We start from the raw sequence: 20,657 nt of genomic DNA on the forward strand, positions 1-20,657 counted from the left end.
CCTCCAAGACCCGGTTTTTACCCATCTTTATCGAAAATTCCTCATTACTCGCCTCGCCTTTGACGATTCTGTAATTCCACTTCTTGGCTCGGTGGACATATCGATCTTTTCTCCCGACATTGTGTCCTCTTTTTCGAAAACTTTTACGAATCTTCACCCTCGCCTCCACAAGGTAGTAATTAGACATCCCACCAGCTGCCTCTCTCAACACATTTACATCCAAAAGTCTCTCATTTACACGCTTATCAGTTGACACGTAATCTAACAATGTCCTTTGACCATCTCCTACTCACATACGTGTACTTGTGCATATCTCTCCTTTTAAACCAAGTATTCCTAATCACCAGTCTTTTTTTTTTTTTCAGTACACAAATCCACAAGTTCCTCACCATTTTCATTCATAACACTGAATACCCCATGTGCACCAATTATACCCTCAACTATCTATTTGTCTGTTTGTCTATTTATATCTGTCATTTAGAGATCATGCCAGCAAGACCGGATGGAATTCAGGCTATTTATCTTAAAATAACAGATGTCGAGAGCAAAACCAGAGACATAACCTACATGAAAACAGCCTTGCGGATATTCTCGAAATGAAGTGTATTCCATTAGTCCATAAGCCTCTTACCAACACATGTAATGAAAATATTTGGAAAGGTGTTGGAAAACACGTATTGGAGCAGTTGGTTAATATAAACTATAAATGAAGGCTAGCTTTGATTTATGTCTGGCATAAGTACACAAGTTCATTGCAAAGATATTTATGAATCTGTTGGAAAGGAGGGAAATACAAACTGCTTTTCTTAACTTTGCGAAAGCGATTCATGAAGTTAATCATTGAAAAAAAAAATAAAGCGTAAAATACGAAGGATTCGTGAGTTTGGAACAAATGAGAAAATTCATGATGGTAGGAAATGGAACCATTCCAGACTTTCAGTTGTACCGCAGCGAACAGTAGTTTTTGATAACGATACCTGATAGAGACAGTGAAAGAAAATGTAGGAAGGTGTGTCGGAGACGACACAAGAGTCTGCGAGAAATGAAAAGATGAGAAAATGAGAATATGCGAAAAGACCTGGAAGTAATTTATAACTGTGCAGAATAGAACTACACGGACTTTGATGAAGATGAATTTGAGTTGCTAAATGGAACGACTGACTGTATTAATCTTAAGGCGAGATTCTACAAAACCTCTGCAGGGAAAGATACAGGATGTGAAGCAAACTTAGAGGACAGAGGAATCATGACATACAAGAAACGAATTCAGAGTTGGTGTATAATGCTTTCAAGCCAAGTAATGATCGGTATGGTGAAGACTCGCACTACATGAGGCAAAACGGATAATACTTCACTGGTTCATGGCAAATGAAACAGTTGTTTGATCGCCAGCCAGACAAGCTGAAGCAAATAGAGAAAATTCAGAAACACCCTGTAAGCAGACTATGGGGTGGAACATGAAAGATTAAAAGAGCCTTGAAAGAAGGGGAAAGAAATGTGGTAATCTGTACGTAGCAACAGACAGGCGAGGAGAAAAAAGAAAAACTAAATTTAGAGCCTGACAAACTATAGGTGTGTGTAATGAAATTCGATATATTGCATACACAGGACAAGTATGAGTGCCTGCTGGTAGGTAGGATGGAGAGACCATTCAGTGCTCTGCTTAAGGAAACTTGTTCACACTGTGAAGACGGAAACCTGTTGAAGGGAAGTGGATGGTTGGCCGGGAAAAAATATTTGATCAGTGGAATACTGATATGTATGGTCATTGGGGTGCTGAGGTTGTGGTACACAAGTTACACTGTACGTGCTACGTGGTAGCCTTACCTCAGGCAAAACCTCATCACAATACACTCTCTCTCTCTCTCTCTCTCTCTCTCTCTCTCTCTCTCTCTCTCTCTCTCTCTCTCTCTCTCTCTCTCTCTCTCTCTCCATTCACATCCATCTCGACATTAGAAACAATATTCACTCAGTGGGACGAGCTACCCATCATGTAAGTTCCTTGCCTTACTGTTTACGATATATTCTCACCCACTCCAGGCCTCAGTTGCCTTCCAGTTCTCTCACATGCATGACACTCCTCACAGCTCAGGATCTTCTCTTACCATCTTTACATCGTTCCCAGACGCCTAATACCGCTGTTGACATGTGATTCTCATCCATGCCGACTGATATTGTACAGTACATTCCCTTCTCTTTCAAAAGTTGGGCCCTACGTGCTACACAGATCATCAAAGTGGCCTACTGTTCCATCTCCTTCCTCAGATTCACCCACCAGAACAGCATCATCTGCACGCAAGTGCAGTGTCCTCTGTGCTATTGCACTGTATATCAGCAGTACACATCAGTCACCTCATCAACTCAAGTATTACGTGACCATGAAAATAGAAAAGAAAAAAATCTTGGTCACAATACAGTCTTGGACGATATCCCGCATTAACTTCAGGTTACCCATTAATACAACTTTGCTCTCACGAGCAATGCCTTCATTATGAAATTATTCAGAAGTATCCCATGCATGCCATTTAAAATCGCAGATTCTCAAAGTCCCTTTTTATTGTTTTTTTCCGACTCCTAATATGCTGCGCACACATACTAGACTCGTTTTCTTTACAATAGTCTCCACTGCTGACGTCAGTATAAATATATAGTGTACTCGTCATTATCCCTTCACCCGCAAAAGCTTCCTTTGGCCTTTTTGAATATGGTTGATGAACCCTACTATAGACCTTTTCAAACAATCTAAGAAACTATACTCTTTTTTTTTTTTTACAGTTATTCGTACCCCCTTTATCATGATACATAAAACAGTCACAACCATCGTCCTCTCATCAAACACGACATATTTATCCTTGTGGTCATACAAACTCCAGATCCGCTCAAATGCAGCTTCGACTCTGTGCTTCGCTGTCTCACCACTCCACCTACACTCAGAAACTTTCCATTCTTGAGTTCGTTACTGCTCTTTTCACTATGTTTATAATATATCCCTCTCCATCATACCCATCCCATATTCTTCTAACCTCCAACCCTACTTTACCAGCACCTGTGCCTTTTATCCCATCATTTCTAGTCATTTGAGTGGCGTACTCTTTCCACCTCGAACAAAACTCCTGTTTTGTTAGGACCAAGTTTCACGGGTATATTTGGCGCTCCCTCACTTTTCGCACCTCCATTCTCCATTCCGTCACCTTTTTCATGGATGATTCGATAGTCTTTCCTTCATTTATTATATCCGTCCCATTTTCCACCCATATCCTCGTTTGCTTTTTTTTTTTATTCTCATATGCCAACTTTTGAGATAGTTGAAGGTTTGTGGTTACAACCATTAAAGTTTGTTTAGATAAAAAATTGAAAGATACATTTGTGTGTATGGTCACGACCCCTGGGGGATGTGGTATACTTCACTGTTGGGGTAATATGATGCTGAAATTCGAAGCCTCGAGAGGGTAGTTATCGTCAGGATTCAACGCTTTTACAGGTATTTGGTCTCAGTTTCGATGTATGGAGAGGGGAAAAGGAGACATCGTGTGGTTAGTTTCGATCATAGATGAGAGGGACGGGACGTTATCTGGTTTCAGTGCTTCTGGGAGTTTCGTATGATAAGTGGGCGGAGGGAGGGAGTCTTTGGCTTTAAGGCCTGTCTACACGAGCGGGCCTGATTGGCGGATTTGCCCGTTAACGGGCAAATTCTGGCGGGCCTGCCCGTGAATGTTGTCCACACGACCGAAGTGATGAACAGCCGGGCCTGCCCGACGATGTTACCAGTAGCGGGTGGAGTGCGGTACGAGAACCATGGTGCCTAGCATTGTCAAGAAAAAGATTTTGTGCTCTATGATAATAGCTTTGTGTCTCAAGAAGAAAAAGAAGAAAAGGATATGGTGTAAAGATTGGTTAAAGTAGTGAGGAACACGACTTCAGAAATTACCTGAGGATGAGTGTAAGCACTTTTTACATCTTGTTATCAAAGGTGGAGCCATACATAGTAAAGAAAGACACAGTTATGAGAAACAGCATTACAGCAGAAGCTCGTCTGGAAGCAACTCTGCGATTTTTAGCAAGTGGGTCTACTTATTCAGCTTCACATTCCATAAACATGGATTCTTACGATAAAGGTCAATCAAAGTACTAGTAAGTGCTTTAGACCAAAAAAATGTTGGTGGCTCACTAGAGTTATCCTGGGCTGCCATCGTTAAATGTTCACTGTGCTACTATGCCGTGGGATGAAGGCCCGCTGTGGGTTCACGATGCTATCTTGCGTCTGGCAGGGTAGAAACTCCAGCTACCGGGCACCAGCTTATTGATTTCGCTCGGCGGGCTTTCGGGCAATTTGATCGTTTGCCCGTCAAATATGCCCGTTTACGGGCAAGCCCGCCAATCAGGCCCGCTCGTGTAGACAGGCCTTTAGAGTTTTGGAAAGTTATGTATTCGGCTTCAGTGTTTAGTAGAAGTGTTATGGCTAAGGGTTCAACGAACCAGTGGCCAATTTCCATGCTTCAGGGAATCAGATGTCGAGCTTCGACGCTTTGGATAGCCAGGTATCAATTTTCACGTTTCAGGAAGCAAGTTATCCAGTTGACACATGAAGAATGAAACACACGAAATTGTTTCTGGAATACGTATGAGAACGCCGTTCACTAACGATTCTTTGTGAATAATAAGATATTGAGAATGCAATTCTGCAAGTTTTTTTTTTATGTACATTTTGTTTTCTATTTCCAAGGCTATACACTTCTGCGAATCATTTTGTAAACTTTTAGTCGTGTATTCCACCGGTGGTGCAAATAGAACTACATCGATTCATACGCACGCATTGTGGTTGTATGAAACAAATTGATTTGAAAGTGATTATTTTATTTGATACAACACTTGATTTTTTTTTTTTTTTTTTGGCCCAGGAAGTCTCTTGCTCACTCACGAGAACAGGGGACTGCAATAGAAATAAAATCCCTTCGTTTATTAAAAGGTTTAATTATGTATAAACAATACAACTAACGTACAAAACAAGAAGTTAGTAACTGTACACAATAAATATCAGGTGTTAATATTCGTAGTAGTCGGGAGCCGGGACTCGTGGCCGGGCACGCCTGCGTCCGCTGGGCCTCTGGTCACTACCCTGCCTACTGGGTCTAGGTCGTCTCACGCGGGGCAGCTCCTCTGCGGTCGTAGCGTCACCACGGGTCCTCTCTGGAGATAGATTCACTTCAGGGGCCAAAGGCGCTTCCTCCTCGATGATTTCGACTTCACCACCACCTCCACCTCCTCCTCCCTGTGGTCTCCGTCTGGGGAACTGTGGCCCCAGCCGTTGAGGTCGTTGTCGCGAATTTTGGGGCGCATCTGGAGCGACTTCCTCGGGCTCAGCTTGAGCCACTCGGCGACTGATGACAACTGGATTTCTCCTCGAACTGCCACGGCTCGTGATGCGAGCTCGATTGCCGCCTGATGGTTGTTCATCGGCAGGAGGGGCCTCTGTTGTCGTGGTGGTGGGAGGGGGGGCATCTGTCTCCGGACGCCCCTGGCGTTCCCTTTGGCCTGAGCTACCAGGCCTGTTGCGGGGGCGGCTGCGGCGACCGGTAGGGGCGGCCGTTGTCGTAGTTGTCGTCTTGTCATCAAGATAGTCGTATTCATAGTAGTCGTCGTAATAATACTCTGGGTACGCCTCGGTCGTGGTAGTGGTGGTGAGCTTCTTGCGTCGTTGGCCCGAGTTTTGTCCAAGACGACCTGGACGACGGGGACGACCCCCAGTCCGAGTTTCTTGGGGCAGAACCTGAGGGGCTTCTCGGGCGTCGTCGAAGATTTGTTCCCTCGGAGCGCTGGCCTGTCGCAGGCGGGAGGCGCGAGGAGCATTGCCTCCATCATTCTGGGGCTTGAACTCCGGCCTCTTGCGGTATCCTTGGTTAAACGGCCCATCGCCACCCCCAGGACGGTTGTCCCCTCTTTGTCTGTTGGGACGGCCGCCGGGGCGACGACGAGGCCTCTGTGTGGTCGTGGTTGTCGTCCTTTCGCTGGTGTAATCATTGTAATAGTCGTACTGATCATAGTCGATGTAGTCACCATAGTCGTAGTATGTTGGCGGGGGCGTCGTAGTGGTAGTGCGACGCTTGCCCTTGTTGCGCTTATCTTGGGGGATGCGCACACGGTTAGGCCTCGGCCTTCTCTTTAGGGGAGGAGGCCTCTGCACGTAGATGATCTGGGGAGCTGGTCTTGGGGTAGTGCTCGTGGTTGTCGTGACGTACAAGGCATTGTTCCTGGAAGAAGAGAATTGGTGTGGGTCAAATCGTCTTGACTGGTCAAACAACAGTGACCAAATGCACCCTCTCTCTCTCTCTCTCTCTCTCTCTCTCTCTCTCTCTCTCTCTCTCTCTCTCTCTCTCTCTCTCTCTCTTCACACACACACACACACACACACACAACACGCTCATTAGGTACACTTACGCTCGGCTTATTCCATTCTTTAGAATATTTGACACCAAAAAAAAAGAAAAAAAACTGAACTCCACTGTTTGCAGGATTAAAAGTACAGGTCGTCGAGACCCCTGCCATATCGTATGATGGACCACGACAACAGCAACCTTACTTGAACCATCGTAGGCATCCGTCGATTGCCACACCCGTAATTCTACAAACACAGCTTAATCCCCGTCCCTCCCCCCCCCCTTTTTATTATAATTATCATTACTATCATCATCATTATTACAATAAGCAAAAAGAAACCCTGAGGAATTTGCCAGTCATGTTAGAAGCAAGAGAGTCATTATCCAGTCAATAGGTCCATTTCTTACCGGTCAACGGTGACGGGTTCAGAAAGACAAAGCCACGTTGAAAATATCAACTAACTTTTTTGTGTCTGTGTTTACGATCGAGGACGCAACCCCCGTTCGGATCCAGTTTTCACTCGTAAGAAAGTGGAACAACGGTGTTCAACAAAGTGATATAAAAGCAGAAGACACGATACGTTCAGCAATAAACAGAATGAGTACAAAGTAGAACTTTAAAGCCCTGATAAGTTTTATCCTTAGAACGATGATGAGGTGGAAAATGAGATAATTAAACCCTTGATTGCCCTCTTCAGTGAGTCACTTGCCCCGGGGAGAGTTCCCGATGAATGGGTAAATTTGCCAGTGTAACACCGACACACAAAAAGGTAACCCGGATGTTATTGTTCTGTTAGCTTAACGTTTGTAGCCGGAAAACATGTAATGGAATACATCATTGGAGACAGAGGGCCACCACTTAATAAACGACTCTCAGAACGGTTTTCAACGGAATCCCTTGTGTCATATAATCCAAGTGTCTGACGAAAGTAAAAGTAGTTTCTGTTATCTATCTAGATTTTCAAAAAGCTTTCAATAAGGTTACACATCAGAGTTTACGAGCAAAAACTGTAAAATGGCGTTGATGAGCTTGTACTTCAGTGGATAGGAAATTGGTTGACTGGCCGTAAACAAAAGATTTGCGATTAATAGTTAAGCCTTAGAATGGTTAGTAGTGGAGTGCCACAAGGATCGGTCTTGGGGTCGGTTCTCTTTCTCATAAGTATTAATGATATTGATATTTGGCTACATTGCAAGATGATAAAATTCGCTAATGATACAGAGCTGGAAAACATATCTACAAATGAACTTGAACGTTTACAGCTTCAAACTGACATAAATGATGCACTAGGCTTAGAAGTGGCAAATCAATTTTGATATCGATAAGTGCAGTTTTACATGTCGCTAGTATAGATGAAAGGCAAGGTACAGTATGAATTCTTTTGAACTGCAAAATGTAAATGAAGAAAACGACTTAGGTGTAATAATCTCTGGTCACCTAAAACTAAGTACGTAGTGCACGGCAGTGAATAAAAGCGAAAACCAAATTCACGTATGCATAGGCAGTGTCTTCGAGTGTAAGTCCAGGGAAATCATTCTTACTCTTTACAATTTATTGGTTCGTCCACGTCTTGAATACTGTATGTGCCTTTGGTCAACCTACCTGAAAAATGACGTAGAATGGATGGAGTACACTGTCGAGCTACCAAGATGATTCTCGGACTGAGAATCAAATCCTACCAGATCAGATTAAGCGACTAGAACCTATTTAGCTGAGAAAAGAGAATGTTAAGTATTCAAAATAATTAAAGGCTCTCATGATCTATCAACTTACGACTTGCTTCGCATTGTTTCGCTAGTAGTAATGGATACAAACTCAGGGCAGACGTTTTATCTCGTTTGAGGCGAAGTACTTTTTCTTTAAGAGGCTTGTTAACATATGGAACGATTAGGTAGTGGTAGAAAGCAGTACCACAGGTACGTTTAAGAATAAACTATGAATAACTCACGGCTTACATTATTTGCGCCTCCTAACTCACAATGACAATTTGCAAGTCATTTTCCTTGAATGATTTCTGTACGCCTTCTAACTTTTACCACACTAATCTGTGAGTTTCTGATAACTTCCACTATCACAAACACCCTCGAAAGGACCCAGTGGTCTGTTGCTGTTTGAATTCCTTTGTATTAGCAAATGACTGGGAGGTTCGTCAGTCCAGTGACACTGAACCCACTGTCTTATTTGTTGCGACCTACCACTCACCTTGGATGAACAGCAACACGAATTTGTAGATGTAAAATCACAATCAAATGAGAATAATAATTTTCAACGCTTCGTAAAAATTATTGATGTTCGCACGAGACTTGGAGGCTTGGACGTGGGATCTCGTCTGATTTTTTGGGAAGGTAAATAAAGTCTGTCTTCAATCATTAAAACTCGTCCGAGGCAAAAGCCACTCGAACAGCAAAGTACCTGTGACCTCACTCGGAGACTTCGAGGTCTTGACTGCTTACCTGTCGAAGTGTTTTTCGGAGTTTACACAGTCTACCTCGCTGACGTAGTGGCATATGAAGTTCTTCTGGTCAAAGACGGTGTAGTTGGCGCACAGGAAGTCGTATCGCACCCCGAAGAGGCAGTTGTGGTACACCTGAAGAGAAAGAATCGGTCAGAAGGGGCTGTTTCTCAGTGGTCGTCAAGAGAGTTGTTACTAGTTAGGGGAACGGGCAGATGCGCAGTGGGCTAGGAAGGGTCAAGAAGAGATAGTTCAACTTAAGGGTGAGTTTCTGACGTCGCTGGGAGTTGTAAGCTACGAAGCTGCAAGAAGCAATAAGAATTATAACATGGATGAGGAGACGCCGCTCAGAACGACTGGAAATAACTGAAGGTTGAGTGAATAGTGTAGAAGGCAGGGAGCGCTAGAAGGGGAAAAGGTGACTTACGAAGGCTGGAGAAAGGCATAGTAATATAGCTAAAGCTGATAAAAGCCGGGAAAAAAAGAGAGATGAGAATGTGTAGGCTGAGAAGTTACGTGAAAGCCACAAATGCGCTCGTAAATTTTCAAGGCTTAAGAAAGGGCTCAAGGTTAGCTGAGGTGAAAACCTGTTGTGAGCCTTGAGGGAGAGCATTAAGGCCCAGAGAGAGAGAGAGAGAGAGAGAGAGAGAGAGAGAGAGAGAGAGAGAGAGAGAGAGAATGTAGAGGTTGAGGGAGTATTTTTGAGATGCAGTATCGCTATGAGAGCTGAGGCAGTGTTGTGACCGCGTTAGATTCACAATAGCTGGAAGGGAGTTGAGGGGGCGGGTTGTGATAGCGAAGAAAGGGGTTAAAAGAGAAGTGCAAAGGGAGTGGAAAGGGACTGGAGGAGAGTAGTAAGAGCTGGACACAAGGTTTCCACACCATATGCTAGTCGAAATTCAGACTGTTCCGGACCCGCTGAGACCAATTTTTCAGACCCAGTTTTATAGATGTATTATCTTACGTATAGAAAGTAAGATCAAGTAAGTAAAGAAAGACATAACTTCTTAGTCACAGTATAAGATTTTAAATATAAGATATATGAAAAACTAAATGTCTCAGAGGATAAGGTGAAGCTATCCAAATTTTCTATCCACCAAACCATTTTCTTTTCCCCGACCTTCATGTTGAAGTCAAGACTAGATACGAATTCTCAGGCCTTTGACTTTTCAGGCCCTAATTCGTAAATATGCTTACATCAGACTTTAGTAGACCTTTATAAAGCCAGTGGGAGAATCGTTTTACACTTGGAGGAAGCAGAGAGAGCTATGTAAGATGATAGTCTAAGTTGTGATTGCTGGAGGTAACATGCGTTGTGATGTTGGAAAGAGAATTTTGAGATAAGGGAAGAACTGTGTGTGTGTGTGTGTGTGTGTGTGAGAGAGAGAGAGAGAGAGAGAGAGAGAGAGAGAGAGAGAGAGAGAGAGAGAGAGAGAGAGAGAGAGAGTTTTGCCTGTTGGAAAAAAAAAAGTCATAACGGCTTGAGAAGAGTGCACTGGGGAACTCGAGGACAGAAGGAAGACCAAAGGAAAACAATCAGACCTTAGATGGGAAGTTAGGAGACTGGAGGAAGCTTATGAGAAACTGGGTGAGATTTGTAAGGTTTTGGAGGTGATCTGTGACGGTTTGTCATAAAGAGATGACATACGCGTTCGTCTGAGACGAGAGAAAACAACGAGGTCTGAGCCACAGGAGGCGAAGAATGAGGGAATCCGGAGTAGCTCTCCGCACAGAAAATGGAAGAGAAAGAAAATGGTCACAGAGATAGAGGAAGAAAAGAAAACTGGTGACTGAAGGGATAGCGGAAGAAAGTGATCATTGAAATGGTTGATGGAAGAGAAGATAAGTGGTTATTGAGATGGATGATGGAAGAGAAGGAAGGTGGTCATTGAGAAGTAGAGCCACTACAGCTGCAGACTGCACGTATACATCACATCAACACAGCAAAGCATAATTATTATTCCTCAGAACGGCAGCATAAAATCCCTAAGATTCTTCCCTCTCCGGGTACCTAAAAAGAAGCGTTGCGGTCTGCCTAAAACGTTGAGGACACAGTGTTACCGGACTCCACCTACTTGAGGCTACATCGCGAGTGACGAGTCAGCTCTGGCGAGGCTGTATCAAAGTACCGGCAATGAACTTCTCACGAGACCATCAAGTCCCTGCTACTGAGTGTAGTGCAGCCTAGAACCTTTAGGAATCCCTTGATAAAGGATTCTAATGGAGTGTATATATATATGTATATAATGTGTGTGTGTGTGTTACCGGACTCTGCCTGCTTATGGTTACTCCGAAGGGGAAAAGTCACCTGTATCGTCGTCTGTTGGCGAAGGGGAGTACTACCCTGCTCCTGGAAGTAGAGCATCCTTCAAGCGGCAGAAGTCTTTTCGGAGACAGAGGTTCTGAGATTATATGATGAATGATAATGACATTAATGATAATGATAATGACATTAATGATAATGATAATGACATCAATGATAATAACATTAATGATAATGATGATGACATCAATGATAATAACATTAATGATAATGATAATGACATCAATGATAATGACATTAATGATAATGATAATGACATCAATGATAATGATAATAACATTAATGATAATGACATTAATGATAATGGTGATAATGATAATGAGTACGTGTTTGAACCCCCCCCCAAAAAAAAAAGAATTATCATATTTGTTTTCACTTGGCAATCTAAGATAGGATGACTGAGAAATGTTCCCGAGATTTACGTAGTGAAGCAGTCGGACTTGCCACGACGAGTTATGCAGTGAGGGACGAACTCTGTGGAGATAACCACGTTTCAGCCGATGAAAGTACATGCATGCGTTCCTTGGGTAATATTAGGTCGGAGGTATTGTTGAAGAAAACTGGGAACTTGTGTTGCAAACCCCACTCAGGAACTAAGAGCGAACGAACACAATGGCGTCTGCACTATTACCCCGCTTACGTAGCCCGCTTTACGTCTCCACGTCAAAGGACTCGTTAAGTAAGCGAACAACCTAATGACAGTGATCAAAAAGGTCGATCAAGATAACAAAGGATGTGTTGCCATTGTGAACATAATGTGGTGGAGCACAGGTCAAGGACCATGACCTTTGATGCGAGCTGCTTACACGTAAAGTGAAATGGAAACAAGAGGTAATGCAGTTAAGGATGGTTTGGGGTTGGGACTTAGCCAGCTTCAAGGAAGGGACGCAGGGCAAAGGTGAACCTGGTTGAGAAATGAGGAGGGGGAAGGAAAGAGCCAACATCAGGTTCTGGGTAAAAGGACTGGGATCTCTTTCCCATATAGAGGTAAAATGTGGGATGTACTTCAGAAACGGGGGGAAAAATTGATGAGAACTAAGGAAGCATAGAATGTCTTTTAGACGACACTCACAAGGTGGAAGAGGAAATGATTAAAGCATTAAAGGATTTAGATCATGATGATGATATCAGCTTAGGTGAGCTGGTAAATGGACCAGTTTGGGTGATGGGTGTGGTCGAGGGTAGAGAAAAGAGATAGTGTCAGACTAGCTAATGATAAAGCCGTAGAGAAAGAAGCGAGAAAGAACTTTACATACTCCCGAGAATGTTATCAGAAAACCACATGAACAATGATGATGAGACAGAGCAGATGCGCAGTATTCTTCACCGAAAGTATGAGGGGAAAAGAAGACCAAGAACTTATTGATAGAAGCAGGCATTACCAGAGCAGTGACATAGGAAGAAGAATGATATAGGAGAGAAGTGATTTCCGACCGCACGAGGAAAAGATTCAGTCGTATGAAGATACGAGAACAAAAGAGGGTAATAGAAACTGAGAAACACTGGAGATAATTGACGTAGTAAGTACGTCCTCAGAGACTGATTGAACAAAACCTTGACACGTTTCTGTGAACAGAAGAAAATATCTGTATAGTGTTGCCAGAATGGAATATAACAGCCTAGCTAGTTAAGGCAGACCAACAAACATCTGTACAAGGGAAACATGGATAGGGTATTCTTTACTAAAAACAGATCAAAGGAGGAGAAAAATTAGAGGGAAATTTTAGATGACATGGAAACACTGGGAATACAGAGACACTAGAGAGTAACATGTACACCACTAAGGAACTGGGAATTTCGTCCAGTGGGAGACATGACTAACTGATGCATACATAGACCACTGATAAACGGCAAACAGCCGGTGTTTAGAGAACGTACGGGAGAAATCAATCCAGAAATTGTTGGATCTGTTGAGGCAAAGTCAGACAAGGATATAAAGTCACAGGATACACAGTAGCAACGAGATAAGACAGAGAAGGCGTCTGACGTTCTTAGGAAGAGATGACTAAGTTTTCCCAGAGCAGCTGCAGTCGATGATGATCCGAGGTTGAAGTAGGGGAATAACGGAATGAAAATCACCGTAAAGAAGCTACTGGGATAATGCTGGAGGTAGAGACACAAGCCTTCTTCTATGATGGGAGCTGTCTGAAGTTGTGGGGTGGGGGGGAGAGGACATTGAAGGGAAATCGTCTGGATCTACATCTGAGAAGTAAGACTTGGACTAGGTACAAGTTCTGAGTATTGTATAGAGAAGAACCTCTTGTTCCGGCTCGTCACTGAACTCACAAGAGTCAGAGGGGGAGATTACATGGGCATGTGCGACAGACTGTAAAGGGAAACTGTTGAAGAAAGTGATCACGTAATGTGAGGACGTGTTCATCAAGGGAATGTGGAGGCAGCAAGGCATCATGTACTAAGAAGATTTACAGACTCGAGTAGTTACTTTAGGAACGCAATCTGGGACACAGAGTTTCAGAGGAGTAAAGAACAGCTAAACAAAAAAGAGACCTTAGAATTCTGTAACGAAGAAGTCATTACGTGAGAGACAGTACTGGAAGACAGAGGGGGGAATAGTGAAGGAGACTCGATTCTGTAGAATATGTTAAAATGTATAAAAGGGTAGAGATGTACCGAGGGGTTGAAGCACTAAACGTAAAAGCTAGGCAGTGTTTGGAAGGTGTAGCAAGTCATAGAATATAGGAGGAGGAACAGAGCAATTTCGAAAAAAAGGCCAACAAACATTGATAAGAAAGTACACGAAAATCTTAAAACTGTTCGATAAGATTATCAGAACCACATCGGCAGTAAATAAAAGACAAGTCATAAGGAAAGATTGTTGATACAGAAGAGGACATATTGGATGAGAAATTGAACACAAAGTTGCAAAGTTTATTCACAGCTGAGAATACTTTCTTCCAGAGTGGTTAGATGAGAAACAATACATTGGACAGAAAGGTTAAAGTATAGACAACAGGGGATAGTTCTAAAATTGTATGATATAGGTTTATCAAAATGTGGGTGGTTTATCTGATAAATTGTTTTGATACCTTATTCATGTATCCCTGCTGGAACTAGACCTGTTCAGTGTGTACTCTATTTTTTTTTTTTAGGCTCCAGTCATGGACAAACGTCCACATCAAGGCCGAGACTTAATTGAAATATAGAGAGGTTAATGAAGACGAAAAAAGAAGAGACAAGGAAAAGCATCTACGAATTTTAGAGGAAATGAAAAAACCTGTCTTTTAAACTGTGCCAGGACATAGTCACTGCGAAAAACATGAAAGTGCAGAGGGTTCCAAAGCTTTGAGATCTAGGGAAAGACACAGCTATCAAAATGGCCCACCCTTGGGTTGACAGCGACCACACAGTCATCATGTGACGCAGCAGCGTGCTGAATATTGTATGATATAGCTAGTGGTGGGGACACCCTAGCAGCCAGCTTTCGGGAACAAAAACCAAAGTAGTACCTATAAAAGAAGGAAAGTGAGCTAAAATTGCGGCGTAGGGCAGGCAGGTCACGTTTTAATTAAAGTTAACATGACACAGTTTATAAGATGGACTGCTTTCGACTTTAGTCTGTAAAGTAAGAATGCAGTGCTAGAGTCACACATTTTGTATATACGAAATATAAAAGAGTTTGCTGATCTCAAAATCACTTAAGAACTGATCAGGAACAGGGAATCCGATATGCTACAGGAAGACCCAGACAAATTACATCAGTAGTCAACACATAGCTAATGGAATTAAATCCTGGTAAGGTAAAGTGATAAAGATGTAAAATGGAGTAGATGAGGCTTCAACCTCCTTACTAGGAAAAATAGATTTTAAGATCAGTGTGTAGAAGGGACATCGGAGATGACACCGAACTTGTTTCGGAAGGAATGTAGAGATATGAAGAACCACAGAAATGCCACAGACGATCGAGAAAAAGATGGGACTGGAAGAGAATGGTATGGAGGCAAGGACGAAGATAAGGGGTGATATGATAACGGGCGTTCAATGGAGAATGTATAGCACGAAGATGATAACGGTAGGGTAAGCAAATAAAGCGCCAGATGGAACGTACGTGGTGAAGCCTGTCTTCAACACTTGGGTAAACACATGGTACAATCTTAGCAATGATGAATATGGAGAACACTCAAGGTTCTAAAGGCTGTATGACATGAAGAGACGGGCCTGACGAACGTAAGGCTCGTCCCCCTCTGTGTCCAGATAAGTGATGATACAAGCACACAAGAGTCCGGGAAGTCTTCTACATACCTGACACTTATGGGGGACGGAGGCGTAGAAACCATCATGACGATCGTCACAGGAAAAGTTGAACTTGGGGTCGAGGAGGTCCTTGGGTAACTTGCTGTAGAAAGGGTAGTCGCTCAGGTCGTAGCCTATGACTTCATGGGGCAGGTTAGGGTCGTACTTATAGTCGATCTGTGGGTTGCCAGTGAGCGGTGGTTTGGTCTCCACCTCTGGTTCCTCCTCCTTGTTCTCTTCGCCCCCTTCAGCGGCAGCAACTGTACTGTCATCCTGTGCCGATGCCAGGCTCGCCGCTGCTAAAGCTGCAAAATAAAAATTTGGTTAGTTTTTATGTTTCCCCCTCAGTGATGTACTAAATGCTCACAATAATAATTTGACTGACAGAATTTGTGGAGTGCTACACTGTCAAACCAAGTATTTAACTTTACATTTAGAACCTCATGATATGTTCTCAGTCAACAGAAATACAGGACATGAATGGACATTACAGTGTAGGGTGGCCAGGATTATTTTGGATAGTACCTGCGACTGGTGTTCGCTCAACAGTTACATGTCTAATTTGTAAACATTTTGGTTGTCTCAGGGAGCGTTGACGAGATCAATACTGGAGCACTCTATTGGTAACCAACCCTGGGGTGGGTGACTCCAGGGTTATATCCTACAGTTTACTGGACTTAACCTACTGTGTTTGTGACTAAAGGGAATGTTATGTATATGTTATTGGAGAAAGTTTACTAAGTAGATATTTGCATGTGATCTCTTGTCAGGCTGTCAATTAGGCTGTAACTGAAGAGTTTTGTTGAATTTATGTTTTACAGGACGTATTTTTCTGAAAATATCCATACGCCTGTATGAGTAAATGTGAATAAGAGCAAGGTTATTAGGTACAGTAGGGGTGAGGGTCAAGTCAATTGGGAGGTGAGTTTGAATGGAGAAAAACTGGAGGAAGTGAAGTGTTTTAGATATCTGGGAGTGGATCTGTCAGCGGATGGAACCATGGAAGCGGAAGTGGATCATAGGGTGGGGGAGGGGGCGAAAATTTTGGGAGCCTTGAAAAATGTGTGGAAGTCGAGAACATTATCTCGGAAAGCAAAAATGGGTATGTTTGAGGGAATAGTGGTTCCAACAATGCTGTATGGTTGCGAGGCGTGGGCTATGGATAGAGATGTGCGCAGGAGGATGGATGTGCTGGAAATGAGATGTTTGAGGACAATGTGTGGTGTGAGGTGGTTTGATCGAGTAAGTAACGTAAGGGTAAGAGAGATGTGTGGAAATAAAAAGAGCGTGGTCGAGAGAGCAGAAGAGGGTGTTTTGAAATGGTTTGGGCACATGGAGAGAATGAGTGAGGAGAGATTGACCAAGAGGATATATGTGTCGGAGGTGGAGGGAACGAGGAGAAGAGGGAGACCAAATTGGAGGTGGAAAGATGGAGTGAAAAAGATTTTGTGTGATCGGGGCCTGAACATGCAGGAGGGTGAAAGGAGGGCAAGAAATAGAGTGAATTGGAGTCATGTGGTATACAGGGGTTGACGTGCTGTCAGTGGATTGAAGCAAGGCATGTGAAGCGTCTGGGGTAAACCATGGAAAGCTGTGTAGGTATGTATATTTGCGTGTCTGGACGTGTGTATGTACATGTGTATGGGGGGGGGGGGGTTGGGCCATTTCTTTCGTCTGTTTCCTTGCGCTACCTCGCAAACGCGGGAGACAGCGACAAAGTATAAAAAAAAAAAAAAAAAAAAAAAATATATATATATATATATATATATATATATATATATATATATATATATATATATATATATATATATATATAAAGACAAGCAAGTCATAGAAAACAGAAAACAGTAAATGTGAAGTTTTCACCACTTGACATTGCTGCTGTGTGGAATTTATGTAAAGGTTGGAGAAGGATCTCCTCCAGTCCTCCGTCTTGCAAGAAACCATATTTTCGTACAATGTTTTTCATTACGTTTAGGAAATGATGTCAGCACATATGTGTACTGTTGATTCCTCAGACTGAAAACCAAGCCGATAACTGTGACACGAAAATGCAAAATGTTATCGAACTCTAATAAATAACGGGTAATATTTCGTTTTGAGGGTATTGCATCGCTTATGAATGTTTCATATCACTAAAAATGTTTCAAATGATTTCTTCTTGATGGACTTAATATCCAGAAATTTTAAGTTAAAGTGTGATTTCCCAATAGACCCGTCCTGAAACGACTAAAGTTCCCAAGCGGCTTACAGTTACTGCCGGAGGTACTGATGAGACGGTTGGGAAGGGGGGAACCTTGTACAAGAAGACCTAAAGCTATAGCTTAAGAGGAACGTATGTTTTTTTTTGTGAGGAGGCCTGAGATGATGGGAGAACAGTATATTTTTAGATGAGCACAGTGACCAGGGTCAGATGCGAACCTATCTAGGAGGCAGGTAGCATATGTGTTGTTAGATGGGCACAGTGACCAGGGTCAGATGCGACCAGGTCTGGGAGGCAAGGCCAGGTCATTTCCTGCTTGCGGTACATCAAACTTACCAGAGCGCGTCGCTACCTCCCGCCGCCACACTACTGTTATCCTGCCGTGCTACACGAGTGTCTGCATGTCGGTTGATGTCGATTGTACTCATTAACGTATTGTAGTTTCATTTTGTACTTTGCCGATAACTATCGTGGCTCAGCCTGGGAAAGGAATTAGTGGGAGACGCCATTGGACGCCTGTAAGGCCAGATGAACAGGTTGTACAACGATATCTGGATAGAACCGGACGACATGCCCACCGCTGCAGCGTCACCTGCCTCTGGCAGGATCACAGGCTGTGCCATTACCTCCCTATGACTGCTGTACACTTGCTTCCCACTCGACACTGACGAGTCGTGTATGATTTAATTCTTTACGGTTCTGTGAAATTGTAGGGAAATTATGGGGTATATCAAATTTAAACGCCAGCAGGAAACTGTATTGTCCCGTTGTCTTTACACTTGATAGAAACGAAATTTAAAGATTTCTATTTTAATACAGCGTATGCTGCCTGAATGTGAGAAAAAGTTCACAAATTTTATCATATATTGTTTTTCATCTACAAAAATGGTAGTTTTTATGATCATTATAACTTCTTGGCTTCCCTAAATTACCGTAAGATTAGATATCTATTCAGATTGAAATGGAACCGGTAGGCTACGTGAGCAGTCTCAAACAACGCAGACAAGGGAGTCGAAGAGAGAAATATTTGTCTTTATTAAAGGAAAGTAAAGGGACAATGCACTAAACTTATAGACCGGTGTATCTGACGTCTTTAAAATAGTGGAAGATTATTTGACACCAAATGAGTGAATATTCACAGAAAAAGCTAGCCTGGTGTGAAACATGAAGGGTTCAAAATGAAGAGGTCATAGATAACTAAGAATCTTTTGAACTGTGATAAGAATGATCGCTGGCCCAGGACAAAAGAGAAATGAAATACTGGACACTATGTCCAGAAATCATGGGAACGTCTTTGACACAACCCACACAAGAGAATGGTTAGGAGAATTCTACTTTCAGGCAGGCGAAAGAGAACTGTTTTGTTTGAGCGAAAACAACTAAAGAGCAAGGGAACAGAGGGCAAATCAGTAGTACCCTTACGCTCTGGAACCGCTGTTTTTCATGATCAATGTAAATTACTTTGCAAGAATCGAGTCATAATCTTGAATACATTCTCGGTTGATAATAAACTTATAAAATACATTGGGGTGATTTTGGATAGAGAGAAACCTCAAATCGAATTACGGTGCAAATTTAGCCAGGTATTTGGGTAACAGACTTTAAAATTCGACTAAATATAACTTAATGATGAGAGACGTTAAAAGGAGGCCATGTTATGAATCTCATTTAGCACAGAAAAATACATGAATCTATTTGGTGAGACATAGCCAAGGAGGTTAACATGTAACCTAGCTTAGCTTATACACTAGAGTACCACATTACCAGAGTTGTCCGGCAGGCAAACCCTATATACCAGTGTTAACAAATTTCGTCTCAAAGTCCCTGTTTAACTAGGTGATAGATACGGGCTTTTAGCGTAGGCAAGATGCAACTTTGGCCATACATCACGATTGGTCAGCACACTTAAGGGAGCCTGCGTTTGCTACGAGAGGTCCAAGAATTACAAAAGACCTTGCGTAATGTAAGGTAACTGAGCCATTTATTTGCCAACGTTAGAAGGGAGAAGGGAAGACATAATTATACATCAAGTTTCTTGATCTATCATGATGATGGTGGTATGACAGACATATTTGTAATTGGGAGGAAGGGATAACTTAGGACACCAGGAGAAACTGAGCAGAGGGAATAGGGACGGAAAAAGAAGGAAAACTTTGACAATAATGGAATAAGACAGAAATAATGAATGCAGAGAACACAAAATATTTAGGAAAAGGAATATAAAAGAATAAGACTTTCTTCAATCTTCCCATTGATATATATATATATATATATATATATATATATATATATATATATATATATATATATATATATATATATATATATAACTTTGGCTGGGTATAGTATGCCTATCTGCCGTGTCTCACACGTTATATCCTGGCTTAAGCCTCATCCATGACCTACATGTCAGTTGGTCGAGTAACTGTATCTACATGTGCCAAGTTGGTCGAGTAACTGTATCGTAGCATCGTCAGCACCGCCGCCCATCTTATGCACCGTCAGAGCCGTCTATGTTGTAAATTGTCAGTTTGTGTGTACGAAGTACACATAAGGTCACCGTCTGTGATTAGTTTTTGTCTAATGTAGGGGGAAATTGAAATGTGTGACCCCGGATTTTAAAGGTCTAAGACAGTTAGGCAAGAACAAGATATATATATATATATATATATATATATATATATATATATATATATATATATATATTTTTTTTTTTTTTTTTTTTTTTTTTTTTGGCTTTGTCGCTGTCTCCCGCGTTTGCGAGGTAGAGCAAGGAAACAGACGAAAGAAATGGCCCAACCCACCCCCATACACATGTATATACATACGTCCACACACGCAAATATACATACCTACACAGCTTTCCATGGTTTACCCCGGACGCTCCACATGCCCTGATTCAATCCACTGACAGCATGTCAACCCCGGTATACCACATCGATCCAATTCACTCTATTCCTTGCCCTCCTTTCACCCTCCTGTATGTTCAGGCCCCGATCACACAAAATCTTTTTCACTCCATCTTTCCACCTCCAATTTGGTCTCCCACTTCT

General features: G+C 42.4%; 2 protein-coding genes across 3 annotated transcripts in view; one reads left to right on the forward strand and one right to left on the reverse strand.

The window, feature by feature from the left end:
- The window catches only part of kel (kelch protein), a 300,707-nt gene that overhangs the window by 2,995 nt on the left and 277,055 nt on the right, over nucleotides 1–20,657 (forward strand). The window lies entirely within an intron of this gene.
- Nucleotides 4,956–20,657, reverse strand: part of LOC139761245 (uncharacterized) — a 102,346-nt gene continuing 86,644 nt past the window's right edge. For both annotated transcript variants that reach the window (XM_071685289.1, XM_071685282.1), the window contains exons 3-5: nucleotides 15,411–15,706; nucleotides 8,829–8,962; nucleotides 4,956–6,248 (exon numbers count right to left, since the gene is read on the reverse strand). In XM_071685289.1, the coding sequence (XP_071541390.1) occupies nucleotides 5,042–6,248; nucleotides 8,829–8,962; nucleotides 15,411–15,706 (1,637 nt within the window). In that variant the 3' untranslated portion in view covers nucleotides 4,956–5,041. The remainder of the gene's footprint in view (nucleotides 6,249–8,828; nucleotides 8,963–15,410; nucleotides 15,707–20,657) is intronic.

Source organism: Panulirus ornatus, chromosome 3 (assembly GCF_036320965.1).
Source record: "Panulirus ornatus isolate Po-2019 chromosome 3, ASM3632096v1, whole genome shotgun sequence".
Lineage (NCBI taxonomy): Eukaryota > Metazoa > Arthropoda > Malacostraca > Decapoda > Palinuridae > Panulirus > Panulirus ornatus.